At 41.7% G+C, this 16533-nt stretch overlaps 1 protein-coding gene and 1 pseudogene across 1 annotated transcript; both read right to left on the bottom strand.

Annotated features, from left to right (window-relative positions):
- Positions 1–2275: 2275 nt before the first annotated feature.
- LOC149338247 (uncharacterized) lies at positions 2276–16271 on the bottom strand. Its single transcript, XM_089550299.1, has 6 exons — positions 16029–16271; positions 8143–8247; positions 5715–5932; positions 5288–5351; positions 4530–4692; positions 2276–2417 (listed from the first exon to the last, which is right to left on the bottom strand). The coding sequence occupies exons 1-6, from the start codon at positions 16108–16110 to the stop codon at positions 2276–2278; spliced, it is 774 nt and encodes a 257-aa protein (XP_089406425.1). The 5' UTR covers positions 16111–16271.
- Positions 11454–12435, bottom strand: LOC149338248 (uncharacterized; annotated as a pseudogene).
- Positions 16272–16533: the final 262 nt, after the last annotated feature.

Genomic DNA, 16533 nt, shown 5'->3' with positions numbered 1-16533 from the left:
TCAAAAAGTCGTGTATTCATGCTGTCCAGGAAAGTTTTGATGTGCAAGTATCTAGGCTGCTATCAGCTGGTTTTCCCTTGTCTCTGTTGGTTATGGGTGCAGAAACATTGCTGCAAAAGACTAAGAAGGTAAGAAGAGAGAGAGAAAACAACATAAGGCCACAGGTCGTTCCGTATTCGCATCGCGTGGCCCACAACTTGAAAAAAGTGGCAAATAAATACAAAATTCCTGTGGTTTTTTCTGCGCCCTGCAAGCTAAAAAACCTTTGTCCAAAGGTGAATGAGGAAAAAGCCAGAAAGGAATGCGAAGCGAGGCATGAACACCGATATGTTGGCTGCAAGGTGGGAATTGTCTATCAGATTCCACTTTCATGTGGCAAAGTCTATATTGGCCAGTCCGGGCGATGCTTGAACAAGCGCCTGCGCGAGCATGAAAAATGCCTTGACATTGGGAGCGGAACAAATATGGTAGTTCACTGCTAATCATGTAAATGCTCACCAATTTTAAACAAGACAGAGGTCATTGGCCAAAGCAAAGACACGCTAACGCGAGAACTGATAGAGGCGTTCCATATCAAAAAGAAAGGGCCGGAATGCGTCAGCAGCCCTTCGGTGAAGATGTACTCTAACGAGTATAACTTTTTAGATAGCCTGATCTGATGCAAGCGTGTGGATTTTTTGTGTCATTCGCATGAGTGTTCTCGTGATTATGTTCTTGAAGGAGAAGGGAAATGTACAAATGTGTGCGATCGAATCTTGAATAAACCAGTTGAGAGTAGCGCTTGTCCCGTTCGTCTTCTGTCCCTTGTCTGTTTTTTGTCGCGCTACAAACATCCCCTCAAGCAAAATGAACCAACTCGCCCAGCAAAAAGTTTTATTGAAGAGCGTATGTACCGGCGGACAAAACGGTACATACCCCGACAATAATACCGAAGGCGCAGGCGGGTAAAAGTTTTCAGCAGACCGGCTCGAGCACATTGCGGGTCGTCGTGATAACTGGCACAAATTGCAGAGCGGAGATGTCTTGGAATCACGAGAAGCCATTTTCGACCATCGGGTTGGTAGTTCCGACGGTACAACAGCTGGTCACGCACGACAAAGTGAAGGGCTTGACGACGAAGTGCTCTAGAAGGGAAGCGCGCGGAGCGGTTGGCTAAGAAATTTAGAAGAGAAGTAATCCAAGGATCCTTGCGCTGCCAGAAGCCATATCAATAGTGTCGAGAGAAGGTGTGAGGCCGGAAATAGATGGTGGGTCAGGATCAGAGGTCACAGGGGAGAGCGTCGACATCGGAGTGTTTATGACCGGAACGATAAATGACCCGAATGCCGTAATCTTGTAAACGGAGAGCCCAATGAGCGAGGCGGCCACACTGTAAGAAAAAATCCCGCAAAAGTACGTAACATGTGGGCGCTAACCTTGTTGCCTCAACATGTGCTGTACCACTCCGTTGTGCACGTGCCCCGTGGTGAAGTAGTGCGGTGCATTGAGCGGCAACGAGGTTAACGCACACATGCTATGTACTTTGTTATGACGTCAAATGTTCTGTATACCACGGTGTATGTACTGTTTTTATGCTGAAGTTACATCGCCCGTCATAATAATGTACAGCATATGTGCTGCAGCTGAATTAAAATGACATGATCTGTTTACACGACTACACCCCATGTTCTGTTCTTATGCTGCACTGTACATTACATAGCAAAGGTGCTAACATATGCATGTCCCGTAGCATTTTTGAGCAGCCCATGGCCAGTTTTGAAAGTTGACTGAACACATGCTGTTCAATGCTTTACGGCACATAATACGCAATGTTACATTCCTGTATTTTTTGATCGGGGCCAGGCCCACGTTCAGGTCAGAGGCATGCTATGCATTGTAAATATGTCATGTCTGTAGCCTGTCACTGGTAGTCGATGTAATAACACATCTGTGTGTACAAACCTAGAAAAGCCACAAAATTTGTACATATACATGTGTCTAGATGCAGTACTTTTTTGCATCTCATTCAAAAATTTTCAGGTAGAGACGCAATCTAGGAATAAATATTGCATAGAAATGAAATAGTTTTAGAAAGTTTTAATTAGGAACACAGAGGTACAAAAAATAGCAAAAGCAAGCTATCCAGAGAATCTACATTGAATGATATCAATAAAACAGTTATTTGCAAAAGCTACTAAATCCATTATCTAATCTGATATCAGAGTTCATGAACAGACTAAATTTGCGCTACACAATAATCCAATATCTAAGCTCTGATATCAGAGTTAATAACACACTAAATCAGAGCCATGCAATCCTTCCACTTTTTTTCGAACTTTTCAAGCTGCTGAAGGGCACTGTGCACTTTTGGGTGCACTGAGGTTATCCTCCGGGACAACTGCCGGCTCCCTTCCTCTGGGTTCATGGCCACCAACTGCCTGAAAAGAAAAAAGACACATTTAGAAGCTAGATCATCCTGCTTAGACCTGCAGAATTTTAGGGCTAGTCTAAATGCATAGCTGCCTCTGTTAGTACTGCCGTTAGGTTAAGTTTGATTCCCAACAGTCCAATGCTCTCTTAGCGCCATTTCTGTTGAAATAACGGTACATATTAACATCATTTACATGGTTATACTAGCTTTTCAAGCAAAACAAAGCAACAGAAAGCAATAAAAGCACAAAAAGAAGGGCATGCTCTGATGCCAAGAAAGAAAATGACTCCAGTATTAGGCAGGCAACAGTAACTTGTTCCAGACACTGCAGTTACTCAGTGCATTCTGATTTGGAATTCTTTATACAACCAATTTCTGTCCCGAGAGATATGCCTTGTGCATAAGCCACAGCGCAGTTACTGCCATATGCCTCAGCTTCTAATTTTGGCCAAAAATTTTGAATTCTGTGACTTGCAAATGAAGAATCTGCAATATTCTGGAGGAAGGCTCTCACACATTCACGTACACAGCCTCACACACAGCAATGGCTCGCATGCCATCGCTTCCTGTCGTAATGCTTTGCGGCCCGTACAGCAGAGTTCTGTGCTTATTCAGCATTTTTTCGCTTCCCTACTACTCACGGCTCTTTCAGTCCCTTCTCTTCTTTCTCAGTAGTCTGCACGGTTTCCATTCCGCGTTTCTGGTCATCAAAAAGTTCGCTTTCTCTCACAGCTCATGAGCCTGTCGTGTGAGCTCGCGGGGGGTGTATCAAAGTGAGAAAAAAAAATTGCGCTCTATTCATACCTTGGCTGCAATATAACGCGAGGTGCTTTCTGAAGCAAACGATTTTGAAAAAAAAAAACTCGTTCTAGATTCATGCATATATTGTGGTGCTGTTTTTGGCAGGTGCCCGTACTGTAAATTTCTCATGCAAATATGTGAGAGTGTTGCTGCCAGAGCCGCAGCACTTGTTGTGCTGGCTTGCATGAGCAGAAGAGGAGCAAACATATCAAGGCATCAGCAGAACTTTGTTCATTACCAGGCTGTACCCTTCCTAAAAATTCACATGAAAAACAATCACATTCCTATCGTTCTGTCATTGTACTGGTTTCTACAGACACATTGTCGTCCAAAAAAAGATAATGTGGCTGCTAGCACACCATTGCACAAAAATGCTGAAATCATAGGTTTTTGTGAACTAGGGATCTTACACATGACTAGACAATACAGTCAAGCTCTGATTTTATTACTCAGCCAAATGATTGAAATAGCTGAAGAAAATTATTAACCGAGCCATACTCACATAAAAGCTAGCCTTCAAGACTTCTATAAAGCCATGAAGAACAGCCCAAACGAACAATACACAGTAAACAGACCGGTTGAGCGCACGTGTGTGCATGTCGTCCTTTAGCACAACTCTTCGTGGTTTTGGAGAATAGAAAGAGACTAGGATCCTTCACGGGGCTTACTTTGCAACTACAGCACATTCAATTGCAACTCATCTCTGGAGGAGGGCTCAAGGATATTTAGCATATGAAAATAAATATTCTTTACTAGCTGCCTTGTTAGAGTGAAGCTTAATTAATCCTACCTACTATTTTCCTGGCCTTCCCTGAAACAGCAGGGTTCACCAAGGATTTCTTGCATTTCATGCGTTCATATTTCTTATTTCTTTGATACAACAGCAGTTGGCACCCGAGAATTGCATAAAAACTGAAACAAAAGAATGAAAACAATGGTTGCATGCACTATAAAGCACAGCGGACTCCCGATTTCTCACACAAGCCATCCAACTCCTACTGCTTAACAAATGCTTGAGTCACATAGTTGAGCTAAGCAGTTGTGTCCTTTCTTTGTCCAAGTGCCACAGCGCTGTTTCACCGTAATGTTAGACCTACTCGCCTATCAGTTCGTATTATTAAGGTTGTCAAACCACGCACAAAATGCACATGCACATTTAATCGCAACAATGTCAGATGTTGTGGGAGAGATGCCAGGCTTATGGAGTTTGCATGCAGCTTTTTCTCACGTCTCACTGAGTTTAAGACTACGGCAACAGTCAGAGAGATAGACATGGTAAAAACTTGTCGATACACAAGAGAAAAATTTATGTGCTAACCTCTGAATGAAATCCAATGTGGCTTGCACATCTTGACTGTATTTGATGTTGGGACAAAAGTATGCAGCAAAAAGGATCTCCACGGCTGCCAGAAAGCTCAGGCCTTCAAAGCACCTCGCTCCATCGAGCGTCACAATGCATGTAAAATCAAAGATGCTTGTGCCTGAAAAGAAATCTCTTTTAGTGCGAAAAACCGAGTTCAGAGTAGATGTTAGCAATTGTGAAGCAATTTTTTTTAAATGCTAAAGCTCAGAGGAATAATTTTTTGCATTATAATATGAACATGAGGCATACAAATTTTTTACACATAGCTAGTCATGTCAGCACAGCTCACAAAAAACATTGTCAGCACCTCTATATGTAGCATGCTAATGGTAGATGCTCAAGCTATTTATAAAGCAATGGACAAGAGCAGATGAATGAATGGCAATGTCTGTGATATTTTCTAAATATAACACTGAAGTTAATTTTATAGCCCACCCACCACAATTCTACATCTGCACTAGCAGGGTTCAAGCAGCGGATTATGCTGCCAGCTGCCATCTCTAAGAGAAGACTGCGGCATGTGCATGGTAAATTTAGCTTGCTGGGCATGCCTCATCGAGCTGCATTGAGTCTGACTTAGAGGGTAGTTCATGCCCCCGTCTCCTGTTGTTATTCTAGTTCTTTGTTATTGATGAGGTTTCATATTTTATAAATATGCTTTTAAGAAAGTTATACTGCGGCTCAAAGCATCCAGAAAATCATAAAAATCTTACCAAGTACAACCACCGTTGGGGTGGGGGGCAGGTTGCTATTCAGTTCAGCAACACAGGCTGATGTCTGTGGAGGTAAGAAGTCGTTATCATAAGCAGATGTATAAGGGCACACAGGTAACAAGTGTGCTGAAGAATCGCAGGAATAATGAACATCTACCGAACTGCAGCAGCAGGACTACAAAAATGAAAGTTCACAGCTTTCTACATTTTGGTGAACCTTGAGGTACTGCCCAGGAAATTTTATTGAAACACTGACGGATGTTAATTGTAGATTAATTCACTTTTTCTTTGCCACTGGCTACAATCTCTTGAGTAACTTCCCTGGAGTGTGCAAGTTTCATCTGAGGTCATAAAGCAGAAGTTGTGGCAGTGCTGAGAGGCTACCAACTGAGTATCCGTTTCCGCAATAATATCACTTCAAAAACACGAATAGGAGCTCTGTCTTTTCCTTCAAGAAAATGCACAGCAATGGGAATACCCCACTGAGCAGTGCTTTCGGGCGGCCAATGTCCTGTGCTACCTTGTCTGTCATAAGGAGCCATTGAAGTGCCTCGTCTCCCTTCAGGCTGTGCCGCAGGAATGCGTACAAGACCTCCAGGTCTACAATTTCTTGATTTACAAATAATCCTTCCAGCTGCGTGCGCAGTTATCCTGAAGAATTAGACATTTGGCTGTAAAGACTGCTTGACATCACTGCAAACACACATAACAATCAATGAAAGGTAATTTATGTTCTTGCACAAGACTTTTAACCTTTTCAGAATAACGATTCAGTGCTAACCAATTCATGAACACCTACAGAGTATGCTCTCTCAACTGTGCATGATACGTCAGCGCGAAACTTCACTTTTTGCTCTGCCGTCTTAATGCGAAATTGATGGTCAAATGCAATGTGTTTCAGGGAAGCCTGCCACTAATTTTGAAAAATGAGCTTTCTGGGTTATGAAGACTGGTTCTGCAGTAGAATAATACCAGTGTATGCAGACAACGCAAATAGGTTAAATAAAGTCGGCTCAAAAGCCGGTTAAATAATTTCTCATAATTAACTTTATAACAATGGCGTTTAGGCAACTGGTTTCGATTAAACATTTGTAGCCGGTCATTAATAATAGCCATATCAATTTTTAGAGTTTCGAAAACACGATTACCCTAGATGCTATGGCCCAGCAAATTTTAGCTACATCGTGCCAACAAAATACATGCATTTTTGAAATGCATGGAGGCAAAGCAATCCCTCCAGTGCACATAACTACTCAAAATAGCCAAACTTTTCGATTTATGGCGTCAACGGCAATCTTGTTTTGAAAATTCTGAAAACTACAAATCTGCAATTGTAACCAGGCGCTAAATGTAACAGTTTAAGTCATCAGAAATTAGTTAAACGAACCTAACCTCGTTGAACTGCGGAAGTACGGAAGACAACAGCAGTGACGCTTGCTGACAGGTGCAGTGACAGCGTTCCAGCCATCTCACAATCGCGTTAACGATGTGTAATGTCTAAAGGGGTTATTTACGATGTACAACGTCTAAAGATGTTATTTTTGCACTAATATGTGCAGTTTTTGGCTGGTTGTGGCAGGAAACGTCAAAGGCGTCAACTCTGACCGCCGTACCGGCTGCGCATTGCAAGCGCGTTCACCGCACAGGATGCTGGGAAGGTAAACGATCCGATCATGCGATACACCTTCGCCCTCACGCCTGCTCTCGGCGAGCACGGAAGGTTTCAATGGGAGAGCACTGAGTTGCACTCTCGCGCTGCTACTGCTCTGCTCCTCACTGCTCGTTGGTTCTGCTCCAGATCTGACAACAGAATGTGCCATGAGTTTCAAATTAAATAAAATTTAAAACCAATTTTTGAATTTCGCTTACTTTTTTGACAAGATAACAAATGCTCACTAGCCTGTATTTCATGGGCTTCTTACGATTTAAGTGTTGTTGGAAGTAAAACTTTGACATAGAACATCGCACTAAAATTCAGGGGGGGGGGGGGCACTTTGTTGACCTAAAGTGCGGAGAGGCGAAAGCCTTAAGAGCGGTGTTGTTGATTGTGTCACTGATGCGTTGTTAAGATGTTAGGTTTCGCCTCTAAGAGTGAAACGCGACAGTGTCTTGCAACGGTTCCAGGGAGTCCACAGAACGTCATCGCCCGTTCGGCTCTACGCCTTGCTCGTCGGTAAATTGGTTTATGAGGAAAGGTAATGTATCTGTCTCGCATATCTGGGTGGACACCTGAAACTCGCCGAAACGGGAAGGGAGGAAGATGGGAGTGAACGAAGACACCGTATTCACTAGACGCGCCTTTGTTCATTCCAAACCATCGAGCTGGCATGGCGCAGGGGTTAGCATGATCTTTTCGCACTTCGCAGACCGGGGTTTGGTTCCCGAACTCAACCAATTTCTACTCGGTTTTAATTATTTATTTATTTAAATGGCCTGAGTAGAAGGGTTAATTAGACTAATTGGGTAATTAAGCGATTAACTTAACTCGGTCACACTTTCTTGGAGCATCACTATACGATCCCTTTAATTGGTTGCATGGTACAATTGGCCATGGTAGCCAATTTGGCATGGTAGCCAAAGTACAATTGGCCCCATTTGAAATTCGCGCACTGTGACGTCACGACCGTTTCGACCAATTGAAAAGCGTGACATTTCTGCCGACAACCCCTGCTTACAACGATGAGGCATTAAAGGCTTCCGCCTTAAAAGTGTCTGAATCAAATACATTGCTTACCCTTGCAGATACTGCAGCCAGCATTGGTTTAACACACACTGAGTAACAGTTATTTTTCGTGAAACCTCAGACAGCATTTCAATTTACTGACAATGAAGTTTTCAAGTAAGGTTGCATACATACCTTCTGACATGGGCCAGGAAGTGCCGCTGCGTGAACAGCAAGGGCCGCTCTTTCTGCACATCACAAGCTCGCTTGCCTTGGGTGTTAATAGTCACTTGAATTGCTGCATAGGCACGCATCAAGAGTTCTGGATATTTACTTCGGTCAAGTGGGTTTGAAGCTCTAAGATATGCTAGAGTTTCATGAGACAGGGAGTTCCATGGAATCGATAATGACTGAAAATCTTCCAGTGATGGCTGGGGGGAGGACGTTGAAGGCTCTTCTGTAAACAACATTCAAATGCAATCAAGCTTGGCAAAGGAGTTGAAAAGTGGTAACAACAGTAGCACTTACAGCAGCTGAAAAAATTATGAGATGGCTTTCATTGCATAGCATTTACCGTCATTTAATCCTGTGCCCCATATATTTGGGTTTATGGGGTTTGAACGTCCCAAATTGACTCAGGCTATGAGGGATGCCATAGTGAAGGGCTCCAGAAATTTCGACCACCAGACGTTATTTTGAGGCACGAACATGGAGGCTAAAAATAAAGGTTGAACTTAAATTGAGAACAACGTGCAATGACATTGCACAGTACATAGGCCTCTATAATTTCACCTCCATAAAAATTCAACCACTGCAGCCGAGATCAAACCTGTCTTTCAGGTAAGCACTCAAGAGCCATATCCACTGAGCCACAACGGATTTTTGATCAAGTAACGTAGTCTTTAGCATGATGCATCATCATCAGCCTACCTACGCCCACTGCAGGACAAAGGCCTCTCCCATGTCTCTCTAATCAACCCTCTCTTGGGCCATCTGCGGACACTTCATCCCTGCAAACTTCCTAATGTCATCCGCCCTCCTGACTAAGACGTCCCCTGCTATGCTGTCTCTTGTAGCGTTACCCTTAAGAAACGCATGTTATCTAGCCTTCCCATTAGATGTCCTGTTAATGCTCATTATTTCTTTATTTAGATAAAGTATCATTAACTAGCATTTATTCTGTGATCCACTCTGCTTTATTTCTGTCGCCTAACGTTTCAGCTATCGTTTCCCTTCCATAGCTTGCTGCATTGCTCTCAATATAAGTTCAACCTTTATTGTTAGCCTCCATGTTTCTTCTCCATAGGTGAGTACAGATATTTATTTATTTATTTATTTATTTATTTCTGATACCCTCATGGCCCACAGGGCATTATTGAGGGGAGTGGTACATAGATATAAAATGAAACTGTTACAAAAAGGGGGTTAACGCATACATAGGCATGCCTAGAAAACATGATACGCATGATTGCAAAAAAAAAACTAGCTGCAAGAAAATACATGATTCAAAAAAGCGAAACAATACAATAATTAGGAATACCAACACCAAAACGAATAAATTCACAAAAACAGTCAAAAACATTTCATGGAAACACAAAGATATGAACTAGAACATCACCCTTCGTAAAAGCATTGAACGGTACGATGGCAGAAGGCTATTAACAGAACAAAGTGCATGCGAAAAAAAAAGGAACAGGGCTAAATACACAATATGCAAAACGAAGTGAACCAACTGAGGCTATGGTAAACCATATTGTAATGACAACAGTGCCCTAAACTCATCAAGGTCCTTTGCAGTTACAATATGTGGTGGTAGGTGGTTCCACTCCGACGATGTTTTTGGGATAAAGGAATTTATGCAGGATGTTGTCCGGCAACGAGGAACGCCAACTTTCCGTGAGTGATCGATGCGGGATGAAACATATGTTGGTGTTGTGATCAATGCTTCTTTCAGAGTAGAGTTCATGCTGTAAATTTTAAAAAACAGACACAGACGGGACACTTTTCTGCGCAGAGCAAGAGGGGTTAACGATAAACTATTTTTTATTTCTGTGACACTGGAAGCACGATCATAGTTGCGCACAATAAAACGCGCTGCTCTATTCTGCACAGCTTGTAGGGCGTCGATGAGTGTGTTAGTGAAAGGGTCCCATACATAGTTAGCGTATTCTAATTTTGAGTGCACAAGTGACTTATACAGAAGAAGCTTGACAGGGCTTGGTGCTAAGTAAAAATTGCGCTTAAGGTATCCAAGCATGCGGTTAGCGGAAGCTATGATAGAGCTGACGTGTGCTTTCCAAGTTAGATCTGATGTTAGAATGACGCCGAGATATTTATAAGATTCCACGGGTGTTAGCAAGGAAGAAGAAATAGTGTAGGCAACGGGACTTGAATTTTCGTGACGGGAAAAGCGCATTACTTTGCATTTAGTCGTATTAAGAGTCATTTGCCATTGTGAACACCAGTTAGAGATAGTGGTTAGGTCTGCCTGAAGTAATTCAACGTCATTCGTATTTTTTATTTCGCGGTAAATGACACAATCGTCCGCAAAGAGTCCTACTGAAGATGTTCCATTGTTAGGCAGGTCATTAATATATACAAGGAACAGCAAAGGACCTATGACAGAACCTTGTGGTACGCCGGAGGTCACAGGAATGGATGACGAGTTAAAGCCATTAGCGTGTACATACTGCAATCGGTTAGACAAAAAGCACTCAATCCACCTTAGTACATTATGGTCAATATTAAGTTTACTTAGTTTGTAAAGAAGTAAGTTGTGCGACACTGTGTCAAATGCTTTGCGAAAGTCTAAATAAATACAGTCAGCCTCATTGCCATGATCAAGTATGAAGTTAATATTGCTCGTAAGACTTATTAATTGTGTTTCGCAAGAGAAGTATTTTCTAAAACCATGTTGTGCACAGTTGAAGAACGAAGATGACTCAAGAAAGTTAGCTAGGTGAGACAGGATGACATGCTCCATTATCTTGCAAGGAATGCTTGTTAATGATATTGGTCGATAGTTGAGTGAAAGGTGTTTGTCGCCTGATTTGTGGAGTGGAACCACCTTACCCAATTTCCAGTCATCTGGGAGTTCACCGTCTTGTAGGGATTGCTGAAATAATTTTGACAGTATTATAGCAGAATATACTTTAGTGTTTTTCAGAATTTTACAGCTGATATTATCTGGACCGCAAGAAGAGGATAGTTTGATGTGATCTATGATAGTTATGATGCCTTCAAAATCAAAATGAATGGGATCCATTGGGAATGTGATGTGTCCATTATAATCCGGTAGTGATGTGCTTGAGGAGAGATAAAATGCCTTAGGAAAAGTTTCATTAAGTACCTTAGCACTGTCGCTAATAGGGATGGGATTTGATTGTGCATCGAGAAGAGATACTGATGGCTGATCTGAACCGTTGACAGCGTTCCAGAACTTTTTTGGATCAGTTAGTAAAAGTGATGGCAGAGAAACTTTAAAATATCGCTCCTTGGCTATTTTTAATGCATTTTTGTACTCCTCAAACACACCTCTGAGTGCTGTCCAATGTTCAGGTTTTCCCGATGACTTTGCCTTGGAATATAACCGTCTTTTTTTGCTACCAAGGCGTTTTAATGACCGGGTGAACCATGGTGACCTGCCATTAGTAGTGATGATTCTTCGAGGGACATGCAATTCAGTTAGCTCAAGTAGTTTGTTCATAAATAAACACCAATTTTCATTAACAGACCTTTGGTCAGACTTTATGAGAAAATCATCCAAAAATAGCTTAAGGCCATCATTAATGGACGTAAAATTTGCCATAGCATAGTCGTAAATGGTTTTAGTTTTATTTCGCGATTTGTTAGACGGCAAGCTTAATTCGATAAGGAGTAGGCAATGATCGCTTAAACCTGGCAAGTAGCTTACGTCGGAAACAAGGTCTGGAGAACTAGTTAGCAAAAGGTCTAATATGCTTGAGCTTGTAGATGTTACCCTTGTAGGTTGTGTGACTACCTGTGTTAATGAAAAGGTGGAGCAAAGTGCTGAAAAACTTGTTGATTCTGATGATCCATCGTTGCCTAAATGAGTGTCTGACCAATTAATGGCAGGAAAGTTAAAGTCACCAAAAAGAAAAATAGACAGATTAGGAAACCTTGTCTGAATTATGTTAAGAATGTCATGGAGGTCATTACAGAAGCCAACGGTAGTAGATGGTGGACGGTAACATGCACAAAAGAGGAGAGCTTTGTTCTTAATCTTGATCTGGACACAAATGAACTCCAGAGTAGTTTCAAGGTTAACTTCAAAGCATTCTATATCCTCAGATACAGCGATTAAAGTGCCGCCGCCGCGGCCAGAAGGGCGGTCACAACGAAATATATGGTAACACATTTGTGAGGGAAATACTTCGCTATTGCGCACGGATTCATTGAGCCAAGTCTCTGTTAATAAGCTGTTATATACTTGTACACTGACATACCTGTACTTGTAGACTGCCATTCATCACCTAAGAGCACCCGCCAAATGCACTCCACCCCATTCTTAATCTCATAGTTATTTGACTCTCGTAATCCAGGTCTTCAGTCATTACCTGTCCCATGTGGGTGTATTCCTTACAGCTCCAATCCTTGCCACAATTCTGCATATTAGTTTTTATACCCACCATTCTGCTTTGCCTGTCTAGGTCATTGATCATGCTCTGTAATTCAATCCCCGAGTTTACTTAGTAAAGCGATGTCTTCAGCGAATCGCAAATCACTTCATTACTCCTATACTAAGGTATTCTTAATCTGGATCTCTGAATATCATCTGTAAACATATGGTGAATGGTACCAGAGAGATCGTGTCACTCCCTGCCTCACACCTGTACTATGGTGTTCTGTCACTTTCTCTGTGAAGGAATATGGTCGCTGTGCAACCACTGTAGATTTTTTCAGTATGCTTATATGCCTCTCCTACACGCTGGTTCTCTGGTGCCTGCATGACTGGTGAGGTTTTGACTGGGTCAAATGGTTTCTTGTTGGTTAAATGCAGGAGTTGGTTATATTTTACACTATTCTCTGTTGTCTGATTCATAGTGCTAATATGGTACATTATAGAGTACAATTTACAAAAGCCAGCCTTGTCTTTTGGTTGACTTAGGTCTAAGATTGATCTACTTCCATTAGTGAGGAACTTAGTCAATATCTTGCAAACAGATAGTAGGCTGATTGGTCTTCACTTCTTCAATTCCTTGATAGCGCCTTCCTTATGAAGTAAGGTGATATTAGTGTTCTTCCAAGATCTGATACACTAAAGGTTGCGAGGCACGGCATAAACAAGATAGGCAGTTTAGCAGGGTGGCAGCAGGATGTACAATTGGGCAAGTCTAAGTGTATCACTTTGAACAAGATGGATTACTCTGACCTATGCTTGCAAATTTAAACAAAAATGCTTTTAGCCAAGAGGGAGCAATACTATATGCATTTGTGCATTTTAACAGAACATAACCCTGAGAAATGTGTGTGTAGCCGAGTTAACCTTAATGTGGTGCAAATATTATTTTGAGCCATAATGCTGCCTTTTGTGGGGCTTATTGTTCCAAATCTACGAACTATGAGAAACATTGTGGTGGAGAGCTGCACATCATTTCTGACCACCTAAGGAACTTCAATGTCTATTGGCATCGCGCAGTATACAGGTGGTTTTCTATTTTGCCCTTTTCAAATTTGACTGCTATGGCCAGGAATCAAACCTCTGACCTCATTCTCAGTAACAAAATGCTATAGCCACTGCGCTGCCACGGCAAGTAATATATATGTTTTCATTGGTAAACAAAAGAAAACTGACTTTTGCATAGGACAGTGACGTGTGAAGAAAAAAACTGCAAGATGGGGTTAGCAAAAACAATTTAATTTGTTCAAAGCCATAAATCAATGTGAATATAAAAATAAACGACAATATACTGTGTTTCATGCATCAGGTACAACGTTGTCAAAGCTAGTGCTCTTGTTTGCGCTGCATGCAACTGCGATCAAAAAGTACTGCGTTTCTCGTGGAGAGCAAAATAAATGTTTTGCCTGCAACCTTATTGCATCACGCATTTGTCATGAGCTCGGTCAAATGCACTATTATTCCTGATGACATACGCTATCACTTTCTTCGTGCCTTTGAATACTCGGCCACAAAACTAGCACGAATAACATGCCTCCCTGTATTTTCTCATGCAGACTTGCACCTCATGTATGAAATGGAGGATAGCAGCCACCCCGGAAGTGCATATCGGTAGCAACATCAGTGCAGGTTTGAAGAAAAAAATATACTGCTCACACTGGAATTTTTGTGAGCCAAAAGCTGCTGCTTATGAGAACTTCTTGTCCGAGACGGTAGCTGTTCATTGTGAATATTTAAAGGTGCTATAAACTACACACACACACCCAAGAGAAGCCAATGGGACGGAGTGCCACTCACAACTCACCACCACTCACACAGTTGTGAGTGGCACTCCGTCCCATTGTCTTCTCTTGGGTGTGTGTTCTTTGGCGCCTTTAAATATTTATAATGAACAGCTGCTGCAGCAAGGACATGTGATTTGCTGCGTCCAACATAGTGGCAAGAGAAATCAATAACATGTGATGGATGTGGCTTCTCTACCTTTTGTAGCTGCTTTTGCTTTACTGTGTCTTATGTCAAGTAGGTGCAGTCATTTGAAAAACACTAATAACAACAGGCACACCAAAATAATATCGTGCTAGTACCAGTTTTGGTTGACAGAAGTTGCTCCAGCTCTTTTTGAGATCATGACTACACTAGCATTTCTAGTTACATTCGGCCTGCCTTCCAGTCATTTCTGCAGCACTTCCATTTCTTGGAAATGGAAAAGGATACAATTAAGTTTCCGATGACAATACATCGAACTGTAGTGTCCTTCCTTTTTTTTCACCTTTAAATCTTTTCTAACGAGAGACGTCTAGGTCCAGAGAACAGTGTCCTGAATTTAGCGGCGCTATGTTATAATTTTAGTGGTTTTGCTTACACTGTTTGTTCACACGTACAGTCATAGACAAAAGAGTGTGGGTTGCAGATTCATGGACAAAAATGTATTCCTGCATGGTGAAGCAAAGCACGCCAATGAAAAGTATAGATGCATGATAAAACCTGCGTGCTCCATTCGCTGGAATGAATGTCTGCCTTTCTAACGAGCTAATGCAGAAAACTTTTTTAGGCCAATCTGCATCCTGCAAACTTTTGTCCATGACTGTACAACCATCACATGGGAGCCCTGGTGCCACAATATAGTAGCAGGACAGTTAATCAAAACTCATGGATCTTCTCACCCAATATAACTACGTGCAGTGGCTACAAAAATGCATAGAGCAATACAATGCATCTTGAGCATGCAGCTTGTGTGCTTCAAGATTTATCAGCCACGAGAAGAGAATTATTAAAGCAGAACACTTTGTAGGCATAGTATGGTAAATAGTCAAGCCACTATAGTCACACTTAACAGATGGAGCTGATCACTTGACCCCATCGTTACCCTAGACTGAACTTTATGCTCAGGAAAATAAATGCTTGCTTCAAGTTTTAAATTACTGATAGCAAATATAAATTCCTTCAGAATTGACATGCCTGTCCTTTGTCTACATTAGGTTACAATAAGAATCCACATATGCGCATTAGTCAGGTCAGACCCGTAACTTTGCATCGCTCTACTGATGCAGAAGGCCTGTCTGCTGTGCGATGCCGGTGCCTGCATGTTAAAGAATCCCAAATGGTTAAAATTAACACGGAGCCCTGCACTATGCCATCTTCTTTAACCCATGTGCAGCTTCGGGATACAAGCCATATCAGACTAATGAATGTAAAACACTGTGTCATAACACATTTCAATGCACATGTTTCTATAAATGTTGTTGCCATCCTCATCTATGGCATCCTCTCAGTATCAGAGTTTGAAATTTATATTGGCCACAAGATAGGTGATGCATCGCCTTATGAATAGCGACGGAGTGTTGCATGCATTTTGGTGAGCATGTATCACGCATACCAATAGCCCAAAACAATCAACAACGCAGTTAATGTAGCACTGCGCTGTACTGAAAGCATCGTACCTGCACTGGAAGCATCTGCAGTGGAAAATTTGGAGCCAAGTACGAATGTGCAGCTCAAACTGCCACCAAAGTTCTCTTGCATGAACTTAAAGCATTCCTCATCAACCTCTGTGCCGTCTTCAAGAAATACCTAGGGCAGAGAAGACATTCCAGAATGTGAATTTTTAAAGCAAGGACCGTTATAGTCTAGCAAGCTGGTTAAACAATCACCTCGTGGCTCCATGGAAGATGTAGGTCTTAAAAAGGAAAATGTTTAATACAATAACGTAATGAAATTATATGTGGATATGTATTACTTCTATCTCTTTTCAAAAATACAATTAGTTTCAGTATATCTCGATCAGTACTCATATCATGGAAAAACAACTGAAGCCTAAGTAATTTTTTTACGGTTGTTCAATTTCCCTCAACAGTTCTTGGTTCCGACTGGAATGCAGCTGTAGCCAAATACCTGCCATGCGCAGCTATGCTATTTATATTGTTATTGAGTTCAACATCGCATAAA

Source organism: Amblyomma mixtum, chromosome 6 (assembly GCF_055824585.1).
Source record: "Amblyomma mixtum isolate Tamu chromosome 6, ASM5582458v1, whole genome shotgun sequence".
NCBI lineage: Eukaryota > Metazoa > Arthropoda > Arachnida > Ixodida > Ixodidae > Amblyomma > Amblyomma mixtum.
This window is presented reverse-complemented; position numbering and strand designations above follow the sequence as displayed.

Coding starts and splice junctions, on each gene's coding strand:
- LOC149338247 (XM_089550299.1), bottom strand. CDS start 16,110: ATGCAAGAGAACTTTGGTGGCAGTTTGAGCTGCACATTCGTACTTGGC. Junction 8,248..16,028: donor TGCAGATGCTTCCAGTGCAG/GTACGATGCTTT, acceptor GTGCCTATGCAG/CAATTCAAGTGACTATTAAC. Junction 4,693..5,287: donor CCCAACGGTGGTTGTACTTG/GTAAGATTTTTA, acceptor ATTTCTTTTCAG/GCACAAGCATCTTTGATTTT.